A 17375-nucleotide genomic window follows, 5' to 3' on the forward strand; every position below is an offset into this window, starting at 1 on the left:
CATGAGGCGACCGATATGGCCTTGATCTCATCTGAACATCCCATGGGTAAGAGATCAAGGGCCTAGGATCATCTAATGAAGTTAATTTAGGCATTTGACTGAATTTACCATTGTCATCCTATGAAGCTAACCACATTAAGGAGCCAGAAGTTGGGCCCAAGGAAAAAGGAAGAACGTAAGAGTAATTTCTTTTGGCTCTGTTTCTTTCTATGTAAAATGGGTGCAAAAAAATTTGTTTCTTTTGGCATAAAATTTGTTTTAAGCCCATTTTGCCTAAAACGAAAGAATGGAGTCATTTAGCATTTTTCATTTCTTAACAAACTCATCAGAGGAAGCAAAATATCTTCTTCCTTTCCAATGAGCTCCACAAGTCAATAAAGGCAAAAATAAGAGCTATTATTTTAGGATTCTGTCCAGAAAAGCTAAACCATTAATCTTGAGGCCAACCCTAAGTCCAACACAAGATAGCATTCCCTCAACCCTAAGCCGACCCAAACTGAGCCTCCAGCGGAGGATGGTCAACCCTGACCCAACCACCTCCAAATCTCTCGACACTAACGCTATCTTCCTAACCCTTTTTTACCAATTCAGGTTGGGTCGAGTTGGGTTGGGTTCAAGTTGGCCTAGTGCAAAAATAGAAAAAAAAAAAAGCAACAAAAGAACATAACCATAATTATTGAATGATAATTGACCCGTGCCCACGCGCAAAATTACAGGTATGGGTTGGCATTTGAGTGACCCGTCAAAATTGACCCGCGGGTCATCCAACCCGCCAAAACATGGTTTTGGTCGAGTGAACCCACGGGTACCCACATTTCGTTTTATTTGTTTTTTTTTTGTTTTTTTTGGTTCTAGTAGATACCGGCTGCATTTCTTAACACGCAACATAGGACAACTTTCAGATAAAAGAGAGGATTTCTCTCTTTTGGAGGGTACTACAGGTATTTTGTGTTACTTCATTGAGAAACAATCCATACGAATCGTGAGATCAAAGAAAAGAGAAATGGACGGTCTAGATTAAGAGGAAATACAACCTAGCATAAAAGGGACAAGGATTCGGGATTTGCCAGTTTCTCATCCTTTTCCTTAGCAATTTGCCAGTTTCTTGGAAGAAATTCAAGATGCGGTTAGGGGTCATCTACATCCTTCTCTCACGTTAGGCGGTCGGCAAATAGGGAAGCCGATGGTTTAGCTAGGGCTGGTGTTTCGAGGGAGGCCTGTTACTTAAGGTCACTCAGGGTAAAATTTGAACATGTTTACTTTTTTCTTATGTAATAACGTGGAACTTTTAGAAACTTCCAAGCAAAAAAGGGTTACACCTATCCAAAAAGGGCTAATGTTTAAGGGATTTGCTAATGGCACTCATTAAGGGTTCTATAAAAGGTAAATTTACAGCGGTTTCAAAACAGGTGTTGTTTCATATCGGTAAAATTCTCTCAACAGTGTAAAATTACCTTTTATAGAACCTTAACAAGTGCACTCGTCAGCGAAACTCTAATTATCTCTCATTATTTGAATCGGGAAGCAATTCCTTTACAGGTTTGGCCACCAGGAATTTGTTTTCATGATAAATCGGTAGTCACTAAGTGCAGATAAGGTTGGAGTAGCTAAAAGTCTGGAAACAAAATCAAAAGATGAATCGGATTTTGAGAAGAGTTCATCTCATAGCCGGAAACTAGGGCTGCAACTCGGGTCGGGCGGGTCGACCCTACCCAAGAAATATCTCGGGTTGGGTCGGGTCGGGTTTTTTTTCGGAAAACCCACGATTCCCAAACCCGGCCCTGCCCATGATAAATCTCGGGTCGGGTCGGGTTTTTTCACGTTGACGCAATTTTTTAAGGAAAATTCTTGTTTGGCAAGGCAACTCAACTCATAGAAGCAGAAACTACACTCACATTACACTTGGATCAAACAATGATGTAATTACACTCACATTACACTTGAATCAAACAATGCTGTAATCAAACAATGTTGTAATTACAATCAAACAATCCTGAATCAACTCAACTCATAGAAGCAGAAATTACACTCACACGCAATAACAGTGGGTGCGTGGGTTTTCACTTTTAACTTTTAACTAACAATAGAAAAAAAATGTACATACTATAACTTATGTAACTCGGGTCGGGTCGGGTCGGGTTGGGACCCTTCAAACCCGGCTCGACCCGAGATTCATGCGGGCTTTTGAATGCTCAACCCGGCTCGACCCGAAACCCATGAAACCTGAACCCAACCCAGGCTATTTTCGGGTCGGGTCGATGCGGGTCGGGTAAAACCCGGCTCGAGTTGCAGCCCTACCGGAAACACACACCGATTTTGTTTCCTGATTTATACCAACTTCACCCTTGTCTCTTGGAGACTACATATTTATCATGAAAACAAATTCCTATTTAAAGGCCGCTGAGGGTTATTTTTACGTGTCCATACAAGTCTACTTTCTTCACTTTCTCTTTCCCATAGCTGAAGGGATCTCTCTGCTTCTTTTCATCAAAGGCTCGTAAGAGTTTAATTGTGGCTTTTTCTTTCTATTTTTCTTCTCAACTTAGCCTCTGCTTCTCAAATACACAGAAAAAAAAAAGACACTCTCACCATGTAATCTTTATATTGGAAGGAAGAAGAAACATGGAATCAAAAGGAGAATACTCCTTCCTTCCTCAAGACATAATTGATGTTAATATCCTTCCTCGCCTCCCTGCCAAGTCTCTCCTCAGATTCACATTCGTATGCCAAACGTGGAAAACACGAATCTCTTGTATGTTGCCAACTCCACCAAACCTTGTTTGCTATGACCATAAAAATCCCAGTTTGTCATTCCTCTCCTTTAAGGGATGTCCAACTGGCGAACCTGACTATTCTATCGAATTCGTCCGCAGAAGATACAATAAAATGATTGCATCTTGCAACGGATTGCTCGTCTTTGGGGAATGGGATACCCCAAATGTCAAATTCTACATATATAATCCTGTAACTAGAGATGATGACTTCCCTGATTTAGAAGAATTACGCTATATATTCTTCGGATTTCCAGGATTGGATTTCGACCCATTGAAAGCCAATCCTTGTTATAAACTAGTTATCCCTTTCGAGTTTCTCAAGTTCTGCAACTATGAACTACACTTCCAAGTATTCTCTTTGAAGACAAACAAGTGGGAGTTATCTAAAACGAACATCATCTGCTCGGATAGATTTTATATTGATTCTCAATCATTTTACATTGGTGGCTTTTTGTATTGGAAAGTTAAACTTGAATATTCCCTAAAAATTCTGGAGTTCAACCCTGATGGAAATGAAGCCAGTCTCATCTCATTACCATCTGGAACGCAGCTGCATGAATATGCTGCGGATGTGATTGAAAAATGGAAACCATATGGAGATGTTATGATTGGAGAATGGGATGGTAGGCATGCTTGCACTAGAACAATCTGAGGCATAGTTATGGAGTTATGGATAATGAACGAACACAAGCAATTTTCGAGGATGTATTCAATTGGATTGGAGACAATACTCGGAGAGAGGGGGATTGACATATGGTCATTGTCTTGTGAGGGTGAACTCTGCTTCCATAGTAGAAGTAGTTATGCAAGTTTGCTTCTTAGAAGCCCAAGAGACAGCTCCCCCACCAAGAGTGAATATCCATCCACTCGTTGATGAATGATCATCATGCTCAGTTAACCAACTGGCATCTGTGTATCATTCTAATACCATAGGATACCCACTATAGTTCAACCCGTAGTCTATAGTGCATTTTAGATACTTCAGTATCCTATTTATAGCATTCCAATGTATATAATCAGGATTACTAGTAAACATACTAAGTTTTTTTCTATTGAGAATACAATATCAGGTCTAGTGCATGTCATAGCATACATTAAACTACCTATGGCACTAGCATACTTTAATTGAGAAATAGACCTACCAGTATTAAGATATAATTTTACATTTGAATCAAAAGGTGTGCAATCAAAGTGATTAAACTTTTTGAGGACTTTCTCTGTATAGTTTGATTGGGTAAGAATAAGGTTATTACCTTGCCTACCAGTATTAAGATATAATTTTACATTTGAATCAAAAGGTGATGAAACAGGTGTGCAATCAAAGTGATTAAACTTTTTAAGGACTTTCTCTATATAGTGTGATTGGGTAAGAATTAGGTTATTACCTTGCCTTATAATTCTGATACCCAAAATCACATCTGCTACACCCATATCCTTCATGTCAAAGTTAGATGACAAAAACCCTTTAGTACTAGTGAAACTGTCCATATCAGTAACAAATATCAACATGTCATCTACATAAAGACATATAATAACACATTTTCCATTTTTATATTTACTATATACACACTTATCTGACCCATGTATCTTGAAACCATTTGACACTAAGACCTTGTCAAATCTCTCATGCCACTGTTTAGGGGCTTGTTTAAGCCCATACAAAGACTTAATTAATTTAAAAACCTTATGCTCTTGACCTAACATGATAAACTCTTCAGGTTGATCCATATATACTTCTTCATCAAGTTCACCATTCAAGAATGCTGTTTTAACATCCATTTGGTGAATGTGAAACTTGTATATGGATGCAAAAGCAATAAGAATTCTAATGCCGGAGATCCTAGCAACTGGGGCATAAGTATCAAAGTAGTCTATTCCGGCTTTTTGTGTAAAGCCTTTGGCAACCAACCTTGCCTTAAACTTTTCTATGGTTCCATCTACTTTCATCTTCGTCTTGAAGATCCACTTACAACCTATGGGTTTGGATCCATATGGTAAATCAACTAGTTTCCAAGTTTTATTACCCATTATTGAATCCATTTCATCATTTATAGCCTCTTTCCAAAATGCTGCATCTTGGGATTTAATGGCTTCTTCATAGGTTTTAGGATCTGTTTCTATGTTTAGACTTAACATATTAGATTCAAAGATCTTATCTCTTGATCCTTCAACTAAGTATACTACAAAGTCAGGACCAAAGTTTTTATCTTTTCTTTCTCTTTTACTTCTTCTAATTTCTCTAGGTTCCTCGTTACTTTCCTTTTGAGGTTCTAATGAAGATTCTAAAGGTAGGTTAGAATTCATTAGTTTAGGAATAGAAGAGAACCTATTTTCAAAGAAGGTTGCATCCCTAGACTCAATAAGGGTATTTATCTCTACTAGGTCATTCGGTTCTATTACCAAGAACCTGTAGGCTTTGCTATGATTTGCATATCCTAAGAATATGCATTCAATGCATCTTTCTCCTAACTTTCTTTTCTTAGGTTTGGGTACTTGGGCAATAGCCCTACAACCCCAAACTTTAAGATATCCTAAGTTAGGCTTCCTCTTTTTCCAAAGTTCATAAGGGGTTACATGGATTATCTTATTAGGTATCCTATTTAGGATGTGACAAGCCGTTAACAAGACTTCACCCCAAAAACCCTTATTTAATCCAGAATTGACTAGCATGGAATTAACCATTTCTATTATAGTCCTATTCTTTCTTTCTGCAACACCATTCTGTTGTGGAGTATAAGGAGCATAAAATTCATGGATTATACCTTCATTTTCACAGAAATCAAAAAATTGGTATTCACCACCCCTATCAAATCTAAGACACTTGATCTTAGACTCACATTGGTTTTCTAATTCTGTTTTGTAAGTCTTAAATCTGTCTAAGACTTCATCTTTATGGCCTAGTAAATAAACATAACAGTATTTTGAAAAATTATCAATGAATGTGACAAAATACTTTTTACCCCCTCTTGTAGGAGTACCATGCAAATCACATACATCACTATGTATTAGTTGTAATAAGGTAGTAGACCTTTCTACACTAGGGAATGGTTTGGTAACTATCTTGGTTTGCATGCAGATTTTGCATTTATCTACCATATTTTCATTGCATTTAGGAGTCAATTCTAACTTTACCAAGTCATGCATTTTTCTAAAGTTAACATGTCATAATCTATCATGCCATAATGAAATTGAATCAAGCATATAAATAGAAACATTCACTTTATTAAGATTCATTTTAAACATCCCCTCATACATGTATCCCTTTCCTACAAATGTTTCACCCTTAGAAAGTACAAACTTGTTGGATTCAAATACAAGTTTAAAGCCATTATTGTTAAGAAGGCTACCAGATACAAGATTTCTTCTAACTTCCGGTACATGGTACACATCAGTAAGAGTGAGGACTTTGCCGGAAGTGAATTTGAGATCCACTTTCCCTTTGCCTTCGAGTTCAACAGTTGAAGAGTTTTCCATGTAGAAAACACTCTTATCTTCGAGCGGTACGTAAGTCGAGAATGCGCTTCTGTCCTTGCAAACATACTTTGTAGCGCCCGAGTCAATCCACCATGCATCTTCACCTTCGAGGAAATTAGCCTCGGATATCATGGCAACAAATTTTTCTTTGTTTCCATCCTTGTTTCCTTGAGTGTTCGACTTGTTATATGACACTCCTTTTTGTAGTGGCCCATTTCGCCACACTGGAAACAAGCACAATTGCGCTTCTTGTTCTTATCAGAACCCCTGCCATTTTGATGCATTTCCTCTTCCGATTACCTTTCATGCTCTGTTTGGTTGCCGGGTTTTTTTTGTTCCCGGGAGTTATGTGGGAGAAAAAAATACCCTGGTAGATAGGTGGGAAAAAAAGAGTCCCGGAAGTATCCTGGTAAAATAAAAATCCCATGTTTGGTTATGTGGGAGAAAAAAATACCCTGGGAGATATGGTGGGAGAAAAAAAAACCTTTGTTTGGTTGCTTGAACTGTTGGGTAGAAAAAAAATTCTTCTCAAGCTTATTTTTGGTTCCTGAGTTTATTTTTGTTCCTGGGGTTATCTTGGGATGGGATGAAAAGGCAATCATTACAAAAGTGGGATTAAAAAATTCACCCCACAAGTAATCATTACAAGAGTGGGGTTAAAATAAACCTAGTGCTAAAAGGTAACCAAACATGGGATGGGACCAAAATTTAACTTACTCTCCCACAAAACTCCCAGGCACAAAAAAAACCCGGCAACCAAACAGAGCATCAAGGGTTTAGTAGGGGAGTTTGAATCTGTTACATTGGCAACTTCTACCATATGGACTTTAGATGACTGATTTGCAACATCATCTTTATTGTCTCGAAGCCTTGATTCGTCCTCAACTTGGAGGGTTTGAATCAATTCTTCGAGAGTCATTTCCTCTTTTTTATATTTTAGACTTTTCCTAAAGTCTTTCCATGATAGTGGTAACTTGTCAATGATAGAGGGTATGATAACATAATCATCAAGGTTAACCCCTTGTTGATGTACTTGACTGATGATATGTTGGATCTCATGAACTTGATCCACTACCAACTTATCATCTGTCATTTTGTAATTTAAAAAATGAATTACAACAAACTTCTTGGCACATTTTCTATTACATATTTCGCCTCCAAAGCCGTCCAAAGTGCACTTGCAAACTCCATGCTTTAATAGATGTCGAATAGTTCGTTTGTCATGGCATTGAAGATATGACCTCTGCATAGATTACCATCTCGATCCCACTTCCTCCTTCTACGTGTTTGTGCGAGTGTCTCGTTTTCCACTACTGCCGGTTTTAGTGTAGTCAGAACATACACCACTTTGAGGGTGGTCAAAATGAAGTGAACCTTCATTTGCCATCTCTTGAAGTTTTCCTTGTTGAAGCGCTCCAATTTCACAAAGTCTTGGGTCATCTGCTTCATTGATTGCGCCATGAAGATCTTCAACAGAATATTGTCTTAAGATTGTTGTAAAAATCTGTTGTGGAGATGGGAAGAAATAGAGAATAGTAGAAATGCTTCAAGGAGCGATGTAGCTTTCCTTAATCAAACAATGTTATAATTGCAATTGTGCAATCATGACCATTGATCTTGTAGGAAAACATGAGACGGCCCACATGGTCTTGATCGTGTGTAAAATATATTATGGATGAGATTTAGGTTTTCAAAAATTAACGATTTTGATTTTCTTGATGAAACCCTAAGCAAAGCTTGATAGATCAAGGGCCCAGGATCATCGAATGATGGTTATTTAGGCATTCAGCTGAACTTATGGTTGTCGTCCTACCAATCTGACCAATTAACAAGGCAGAAGTGGGACCAGGGAAAGAACATAAAAGTAATGGTAAATGAAATATTCACCCCCTTTTCTTCTCCAGGCCACCCCTTTTTAGTTTAAAAAAAGAGTAATTATAATTAGAGGAAGGAAAATATCTTCATCCTTCAGCTCCCCGAGTCAAAAAGAGCTATTGTATTGTGAAAGAAAGCTAATCCGCTTTTGGGGTTCTTATGAGAAAAAAAATCTAAATTATTGGATGATCCTGACCCCTTGATCCATCAAGCTTCATTTTAGGATCCTGCCAAGAAAAGGCTAAACCATTGATTATTCCGGTTCTTAGTGAGGCCTCTGAAAGGGATGCCTGTTCCACAAAGGACCAAAAACATGTTTGTCGACTTATGATGGTGTTATGGTCCTGAGTGGGGCCTACTTAGATATAAGACTATGTGGTACCCAGCCAGGTATGAGACAAGTTTAAAGGGCCTAGCCTAACACGTTCCATCATCAGCTCTGTCGCTTTTGGTTTTTGTATAGGTACCTAACAGATGTTTTGCAATATCATCGATCTGGATTACACATTTGTGGTACATAGTAATTAAGATCACTCCAAACCATTCATTTGTTTGAGTCTGGAAGCTGAACTTGGATTTTTGCAATTTCATTCTCTTAGTCATAGCCTTTCATTTAAAGGGTCAGGATTGTATGATAGGAGAGATCTTCCGAAGCATGATGGGCCCTGTTAAATGAACAGTTTTGATTGGGAAACGAGATATTCTTGCCATTTTCTTCCCCTGCCAGCCCCTTGTAGTGTAAAAATAGTAGTCATAAACATAGTTAGCAAAAACCGCATTTTTTTTCCACGCAGTTTAAAACTTGTTTTAATGGTTTGCCCGTTAAAACTTTTAGAGTAAAAAATCCCTTTTTTATCTAGGAAAACACACATTTTAAATGTATAAACACGTTATTTTGGCCGACTTTCCAACTTTACCAGGACTATATTTTGTAAATCACAAAAATTGAAATGAATTTTTTCGTGTTTCTGTTTTTTTTACTCCATTTTTTTGAACCAGAACCATATTAAACTCGAATTTTCACCATCTTGTTTTATTACCGAATTACGTTCTGCTAACTATGGTCATAAATATACAAGTGGGGGTGGCCTAGAGAAGAAAAGGAGGCCAATATATCACTTCAAACCACTGGGCCCCCACCTGTAATTCCAATCAGCATCTTTAATAATAGGGTAAATATATGATTAGGAGTGTGATTAAGAGCATTGACTTTGTGTAACTACCAACATATCAAATCAAATCACATCAAAACAGATAATAACACATTAATAATCTCAAAGGAGGGAAAAAAGTCCCCGTCACGAGGTTCCACGAAAACCATGAACCGTCTTTTTCAATCGTAGCTGTCCATCCGTACATCTATTTCCACGTGGCAAGATCTTGAACGCAGAAAGCAGCCGCTAGGAAACAAAGTGGTTTGTGTCACTTTCTTCTTTCTGTCAAAAACTTGAAAAGACAGAGAGAAGCTGGTCACAGGATCAATTGAAGTACAAATCAACTTCGAACGAAGCACGTGGGTTTTACTCTACAAAAATGTCTTTGTAGCACGTGCGGATTAAGGGAGAAGCCTAACCGGGCCCACCCACCATCTCCCGACAATCCTAAGATGACCCAACGCCTAAGATAAGCTGGAAAAAAAAAATCGACGATATAGATAGCTTTTGCTAAAGTGGCTTGTGATGATCAAGGGGCCTAGGATCATTCTTTCTTTCATTTTTTTTTGTTTTTTGTTTTATTCTTTCTTTATCTAGATTATGAATGAATTTACATGGTAATGGAAATTTTTTGTTTGACTAAAATGTATAGTGTCTCCTTCTAGGGAGATTTGCTAGCGTCCATAGCAGAAGGCATTTCACAGATCGTCTGTTGCATCTGACAACAGCCTCTCTCTCTCTGTGGTAATATTCTAGGTAACTTTTTAGGCATAACATTCTTAAATTCTTCCAAGACATGTTAGATGGCCCTAGGATTAGGGCTGCAACTCGGGTCGGGCGGGTCGGGTTTTGGAGAACCCAACCCTACCCGAGAAATATCTCGGGTCGGGTCGGGTCGGGTTTTTTTTCCGGAAAACCCACGATTCCCAAACCCGGCCTACCCATGATAAATCTCGGGTCGGGTCGGGTTTTTTCACGTTGACGCAATTTTTTTAAGGAAAATTCTTATTTGGCAAGGCAACTCAACTCATAGAAGCAGAAATTACACTCAATTACACTTGAATCAAACAATGATGTAATTACACTCACATTACACTTGAATCAAACAATGCTGTAATCAAACAATGTTGTAATTACAATCAAACAATGCTGAATCAAACACTTGAATCAACTCAACTCATAGAAGCAGAAATTACACTCACATACAATAACAGTGGGTGCGTGGGTTTTCACTTTTAACTTTTAACTAACAATAGAAAAAAATGTACATCTATAACTTATGTAACTCGGGCCGGGTCGGGTCGGGCTCCTTCAAACCCGGCTCGACCCGAGATTCATGCGGGCTTTTGAATGCTGAACCCGGCTCCACCCGAAACCCATGAAACCTGAACCCAACCAGGCTATTTTGAGGTCGGGTAAAACCCGGCTCGAGTTGCAGCCCTACCTAGGATGGTGTTCTTCCCTAACAATATTTCTCTAATTTTCAAAGTAGGCACAAAGCTAGTTTATTCCATTTCTAACCCATTATTCAACAAGATTTGACATGTGTTTGCACCGACCGAGACCATGCAAGCATCCTTTCCCAACTATGCACGACGAGTTGAGGCAGGACATTGGCATGAGGGGGTCCACATTCAATTTCAATTAGCCAATGGTTAGAATTGTTCGGAGTGATTTGCATGTAATCTCAGGTACTAAATGTATGCCCACACGAGAAGGAATAAGATGATACTCTCATCATGTGGAAGAGAGCTCGTTGTATCATTCCAAAAAGAAAAAAGGAAAAAGAAATAGATTGACAGAAATAACCTTGAGTATTTTGTAAAATTGGTTGCTAGTTAAGGACAAGGATGTCATTTTTCGTTGTCAAGATATTTATTCTACAGAAAAGAAGCTACCCACTTGGAGGACAAGTGGGGAAGAGATTCTCTGAGATTATATATAATTATAAATTTACACTGAAATTAAGTGTATACACCATCTCAACCATCCGTCTCAAATGGTTGCACATGCTCACGGAATCAATGGGACAAAAGTTAAGGCCAAAAGTATAACAAAAGAGTTCTTTTGAGTGAGAGGCATGTGCATCCATTGTGGGTTGGGATGGGCTTTTTTACAATATGCAGGTTATACACTAAGTTTTGGTGTAAAGATTATTATGGAGCTATTGTTCTGATATATTCACCCCTCTTTCTCTAATAAACTTCTTTTGGCTGTTATAGCTCATTGATTGCCGACAGGCAATGAGAGAAGTTTAAAATTACAAAGGGTGAGACTATAAAAAAATTTGGAGTTCTTGAATACCATTTCTCTCATTGAATCAGATTGTAATGTATCGAAAACCAGCCAAGTTGACTTAATCGAGTAATACTTAGGCGCTGTTCATTTTATATTTTAAGAATTGGCCCTTTAGGGGTTCACCCTCTATCTCAACTGGTTAAGGCTCTGCTCTTCAACCTTGAGGTCGGAGGTTCAATCCCAGCTTACCTACCAAACAAACTTAGTCAAGTTAAATCATGAAAACTCAGGCTTAACTCAGCTTTTTATTCTAATAAGTTAAAACCCAATCCGACTCCGTTATGTGTAATCAAAGCCCCTACCCAAAAATATATATATATTTTGGTAATCAAACCCCCTACCACTATTCTCAGAGGTTGACAACCAAACTATACATAACACTAGTCTCCTAGGTAAGTTCTAGAAAATCCAATACTTACAAGTTACACTAGCTACTACTCTAGGAGGTAAATACCCACAACCAAAATATCTTGAACCAAGGGTGGTTCATGCCCATTATGTGGCTCATTATTCATGGGCGACCTGTCACATCTCAAACTGACTTGGACTTGTTCTTGTGCCCCGAGATTCCAACATCTCATAATATTTGTCCATGCATGGCATGTGCTTGTGTGAAGCGCAAACTTCACCGACAACATAACATTCCGTTCATGAGGGCCGCCCTGAGGCCCACCATGGTTGGACTAGAATTTTTTTGTTGAAAACAAAACAAGGATCATCAAAATTCAAGATCTAATAATGCAAGAAATTCAAATTAACGAGCTCCTCAGTATAGTGAGGACAATCAAGTTGCTGAACTTTTGACCAACTATACCTGTGATATGAGATCTAATAATACATTTAAACACTCTATGGATCTTCCTAATAAAGTTAGGAGTGCTTTAAGATGTGATGTCTTGGGTCTTCCAAGTATTCAATGTAAGTAATTCCAATACAGCTATGGGTTTTGTGGTTAGGCGGGTCGTCCCCCTCTTGTATGTTTACCCTTTCAATTAAAGTTAGAAGTGCTTTCCTGGGTCCCTAGATAAATTCCAGGTTAAAAATCTTCAAATTAACGAGTTTTTGGCTCTCCATTATAGAGAACTGACCAGTAAACCATTCATAGGAGGTCATTTTGTGTTATTGAAGGAGACCCGCTTAATGTTATTAGATGGATTTCTTGTAAAGGCAAGGGGGGTCTCTATTTGCTTTTTGTAATTTACTGCGCTCTGTATGTATGTTTCACATTTTACCTCTAGTCTAATTGATACATGAGGGGGTAAAAAATGGGTAAAACCATGACTAAGCATTCCCATGGAACATAATACAGACAAGCAAACAGAATCATGTACATTCTATATACGGCTTCCAGTAGTTTCTGATACAAGAGGCAATTCAGTGAAATTTAATTATGAATTTACAAGGCAATCAGACGAAATTTAAGGCCTAACAACCCAAGATCAACAGGAGGTTGAACAGTGAGTCTGATATGTATAACTAAAGGCATGCTTAATCAGGCCTGGTTATAGTAATATTTACAGAAATTAAAAACATCCATGTAATGTAACACTGTCCTCAAGGGCAAGATCTTATCAAACCCAAGTTGTAGAGGAACTTCTCTGATCTGGACCTGAAAATATTACCTAGAGAGAACTTCCCACTTTCCTGTGGGAGGGATTTTGAATATGAATCATCTTTCACATGCAGTATTGTCTGGCCAATTTCACTCCGAACCGCCTCAATCGTTTGGCTACTGACTGGATTTCCCGCTGCATCTGTGACATAGAACACGTTCACGGCCTGTGATCCCCTTGTAGTAACTTCAGCCCGAGTGACAGAGAGACCATTTTCTCTAAATATGCGTGTTACATCAGAAAGGAGCCCAACTCGATCTTCGCTGCAGAGTTCGAGCCTTAATCCCTGAATTATGCAAGACACAAAAGTTAGTGTTGGGACCCAAGTAGAACTCACCCCTAAAAGCTAGCCGTTAAAGGGAGGGTGCCCAAGTCCTTATAAGCCCTTCGACATCCTTTCACTATTCCTATGTGGGATCTTTGCATTAGCATGCAACCCCAACAGTTAGTATCAGCCATTTTTGATAAGAAAAGCCAGCATAAACTATTCAGCTAACCATTTATACCTCCGAAGTTCTCCTTTCGATAGCAGCCTCCAAGCAATGAATTATTCGCTGCCTCTCTGCTTCCGAACTAACAGGGCAACTGTCAATATGTCTAATGAAGTACTCCTACATTGCATAAATAAAGCCAAAATTAACAAAGACAGTAATGCACTAATTCATGAATGAGATTAGCATTTGAATTATAACAGTCGAACATATTTTGCCTTGTCCATCATCTATGCTGGATACGAGTGTCGAAATCCGACATGGGTATCCCGCTCAGATTCGGTAAACCTCAAAAAGAACGATTCGTGGATTTGCAAAAATATTTTCGTCAATTCCCAGATTTTAATTCTTTTACATTATAATATGATTATAGCAAGTAATATAATGAAAATTTTAATAGGCAAAGTAGATATAATATTTTATTTCAATTTGATAAACTTACTATTACGATGAATAAAACTCAAGAGATGTGACAATTGTAAAGTTGTGGTAGTAGTGTTGAAAACACATAAAAGAGACTAGAAGTGTCTCAAAGAATCGTAAAGTATAGAAATCCGAGACGTATCCGAACCAGATTCTTTGCCCTTGTAGAGGAATCCATTTAACACAGTTCATCATGTTTCCATATACGAATAACTGAGACAAAAGAATATGCTGGTTATTCTAACCTGAATTCAGTTCTTATGAACTCTCCATTAGCATTTATAATTTAGCTTTAAAATTCAACAATTTGCTCAAAGTGGTCACCAGTAGTAAAAATGCAAGCTTATTTATAGGGTAGCAAAGAAAACCTGATAAGCTTCCGGTCCTTCGGCAATGATAGTTGCGTGGAAGACAACATACTGCATATCTGTTAAAGTGCAGACAGTATCAAAGAGCAGTTTAGGTCTATCCTTACACAGTACATTCACCACGGAGTATCCTTTGTCGATGCAATTTTCAACAGTCACAAGAGGTTTGCTCCTATCACTTGCGGCCTCTTGCCCATCCAAATGATTTCTATCATAATCGCGGTCAGCATACATCATTTGATGAAGTCTCCTTTCTGTATGAGTCACAACCTTAGAGACCGCTGTCTTAGCACCGCGTTTATCTCGATCCCCTTTCAGAACATAGCGAAGGAGTTGTTTGATCTTAGAAAGCCGTTCAGGGTCATCGATTGGTAATCCAGTGGTCTCATCGGTAATGTAAACTACCGATGCCATTCGTGAATTATGGGTCCAAACCTCTGATGCTACGACATTGCATTTGAGGTCTGCAAGAACAGCGAGCACCTCAGAAAGCAAGCCGGGTCGGTCTCTTCCGATCAGTTCTATCGATGAATGTTCAATGGCTGCCTGGACACCCACGGATCTTCTCAAAGATCGGACACCAAATGGTCTAGTAGCCAATGACTGCAATAATGTGTAACATTAATTCACCAACTTAGCACATAGTTATTTGGTGAGTATTCAAACAAAAAGTAGCACTCACCCAAAAACACCCCAACCAAATCTTACACTGTTTCTGGCTAAAATACATGTAAATTTCTTTAAAACTTCAACCAGACAGAACAAGTACTAATTATGCAGAATCACACTGGGTGGAAAAAATTCTTCTAATAAATAACAAAATTACCAACAAGAAATTGAATTAGAAAAACAACCCTCAACTAAATGGTGCTTAAAGAATCATCAGCGGCTGTTTATGTTGCTACAAAGATTTCATCGCAAACCAAAATAATGTGAAATCAACTCAGCCCCAACTCCAGAATGTTACAGAAAATAAAATCATAGAGAAAAGAAAAAAAAAACATAATGGTTACACCAAAAATCAGGAAAATAAGTTCAAAACTCATCTAATTCGTAATTTCTATGGGGCTATAAACCTCAAGTAGAGACAGGGTAAAGTGATCTAAATTTCTTTGGAGTGGGTAAGCCAAACCAAATCATCGTTCTCTTCACATTAAGAAGACACAGGCCATCTAACTATCAGAAACAGAGATCAGTAGTATAATATAAACCATTTTAGAATCTTAAGAGCAAAGAATTGTCGCTATCCCTGTACTAACATTAAGAATCACTCAAACGACTGTTGCGTGAGATTTTTATAGGAGGACTATAAAACCTATATTCTAAAGTATTATTGTATTAGAATTTCTGTTTTTTTTTTTTTTTTTTGTTGGTCTCTCATAAGAACCTCTTAATTTCTGATGATCTCAGCAAGTAAAAACAAGGCATTATTACACAATTGTACCTGTTGAATTCGGTCAATAACTTTGCTATCTGATAGCTTATTGCCATCTTGGTCTATAACATGAAATACTGCAAGAACAAGAAGCAAACAAAGAATCAAGAAAAGCGGTTCTTATATGAGAAAGAGACTCTGAGAAACCAAAAGCCTACCATCCATAAACCATTCCCCATCTGAAGAAATGTATGCCCTGCTAATAGTAAGGTTCAAATCAGTCAAAACCTGCACAACTTCTAGCAAGCTTCCATGCTTGTTAGCACTATCAACCTGTAAAAAAAAAAAATTTAATTTTTTTTTCTCAATTAAACCCAAAACCCAAAAAGACCCAGAAATTCAAGAACCAAATGAATCATAAGGTACCTTCACCAGAGTGGCTTTCCTACTGGAAGTATTATCTACAGTAACCCTGCAGAGTCCATCAAACCCAAAAGAGAACAGATAAATAAAACCCATGTCACAAAAAAGGTTCAAATTCAAGAATTCCCATCAAAATGCCATCACCCAATCCAAATCAACAAGAACCCAGAAAACCCAGACCATAAAATCACAACCCAATTCAAGGAAAAGAAGGTACAACCAATTACCTTGGTGGGTTCATTCTCATGACCAACTTTTCGTATTCATCAGAGACATCTTGAGAAGTAGACCAGCAATCCATGTGGAAAAAAGAAGAAAAAGACGAAGAAAGTATAAAATCAGGTAATAGAGAGGAAGACAAAACAGACTTGCCCCGTCTCTCTTGTTTTGATGTTTTCTCTGTTTTAATTATCTATTGTTCTCCGTCTGTCTCTAGTGTAGAGATAATGGTGAATGTATGGGGTGGTGGGTCAGTTTTGAGTTGGAGGAAAGAGGGAGAGAGTTTTGGAGGGACATGGTATGGGCCCCACACTTAGTTTCTAGGGTTAGGGTTTTGTGCCTGTTTGTGGTCGTGGGGCCATGTTATGAGGTGGGTTCTATATTTATTGAGCTGGGGTCTAGCCCCTTTGGTGGTTTGGGGTGATTGCTGGTGGGCCCCACACTTGGTTTCTAGGGTTAGGGTTTTGTGCCCATTTGTGGGTGTGGGGCCATGTTATGAGGTGGGGTCTGTGCTTATTGAAGTGGGGTCTAGCCCTTCTAGTGGTTAGGGTTTTATGGTGGTGGGGGCATTTTGGCTTTTGGAAGCCCCCTTTCTCTAATTTTAATATCTTCCCAAATCTAGAATGTTTTATGACTAGTGATGGAATCTCTCTTTTTCTTCTAACCTTTTGTTTGGATGAATGGAATCACCATTAAGCTATAAATGGTAATCCATTCATACCTCATCTTTGTTCAATGTATAGAATCAACACAAATGTGAGATTTTATATGGAATTCATGCATACACAGCATCCCATGGAGATGATTTATGGGGTACAACCTATTTGTGCTGTGACCATAGTTAGCGAAACTTAGGGTGTGTTTGGCAACCATTAAAGAACCGCATTT

General features: G+C 38.3%; 3 protein-coding genes across 3 annotated transcripts; 1 reads left to right on the forward strand and 2 right to left on the reverse strand.

Annotated features, from left to right (window-relative positions):
- Positions 1–2622: 2622 nt before the first annotated feature.
- LOC143891991 (uncharacterized) lies at positions 2623–3426 on the forward strand. Its single transcript, XM_077396470.1, has one exon. It carries the CDS (start codon positions 2623–2625, stop codon positions 3424–3426), a length of 804 nt encoding a protein of 267 aa, XP_077252585.1.
- Positions 3427–3531: 105 nt separating this feature from the next.
- Positions 3532–7709, reverse strand: LOC143891992 (uncharacterized). The gene is made up of 5 exons (XM_077396471.1): positions 7505–7709; positions 7011–7334; positions 6028–6472; positions 4160–4254; positions 3532–3683 (listed from the first exon to the last, which is right to left on the reverse strand). The coding sequence occupies exons 1-5, from the start codon at positions 7707–7709 to the stop codon at positions 3532–3534; spliced, it is 1221 nt and encodes a 406-aa protein (XP_077252586.1).
- A 5174-nt stretch (positions 7710–12883) lies between these two features.
- Positions 12884–16728, reverse strand: LOC143847294 (ACT domain-containing protein ACR4-like). The gene is made up of 7 exons (XM_077356080.1): positions 16496–16728; positions 16272–16317; positions 16064–16178; positions 15915–15982; positions 14471–15073; positions 13695–13799; positions 12884–13474 (listed from the first exon to the last, which is right to left on the reverse strand). The coding sequence occupies exons 1-7, from the start codon at positions 16567–16569 to the stop codon at positions 13130–13132; spliced, it is 1356 nt and encodes a 451-aa protein (XP_077212195.1). The 5' UTR covers positions 16570–16728; the 3' UTR covers positions 12884–13129.
- Between the last annotated feature and the right edge of the window lie 647 nt (positions 16729–17375).

Source organism: Tasmannia lanceolata, unplaced genomic scaffold, assembly GCF_043159265.1.
Source record: "Tasmannia lanceolata isolate RefF3 unplaced genomic scaffold, GAP_Taslan_0.1 ptg000015l, whole genome shotgun sequence".
NCBI lineage: Eukaryota > Viridiplantae > Streptophyta > Magnoliopsida > Canellales > Winteraceae > Tasmannia > Tasmannia lanceolata.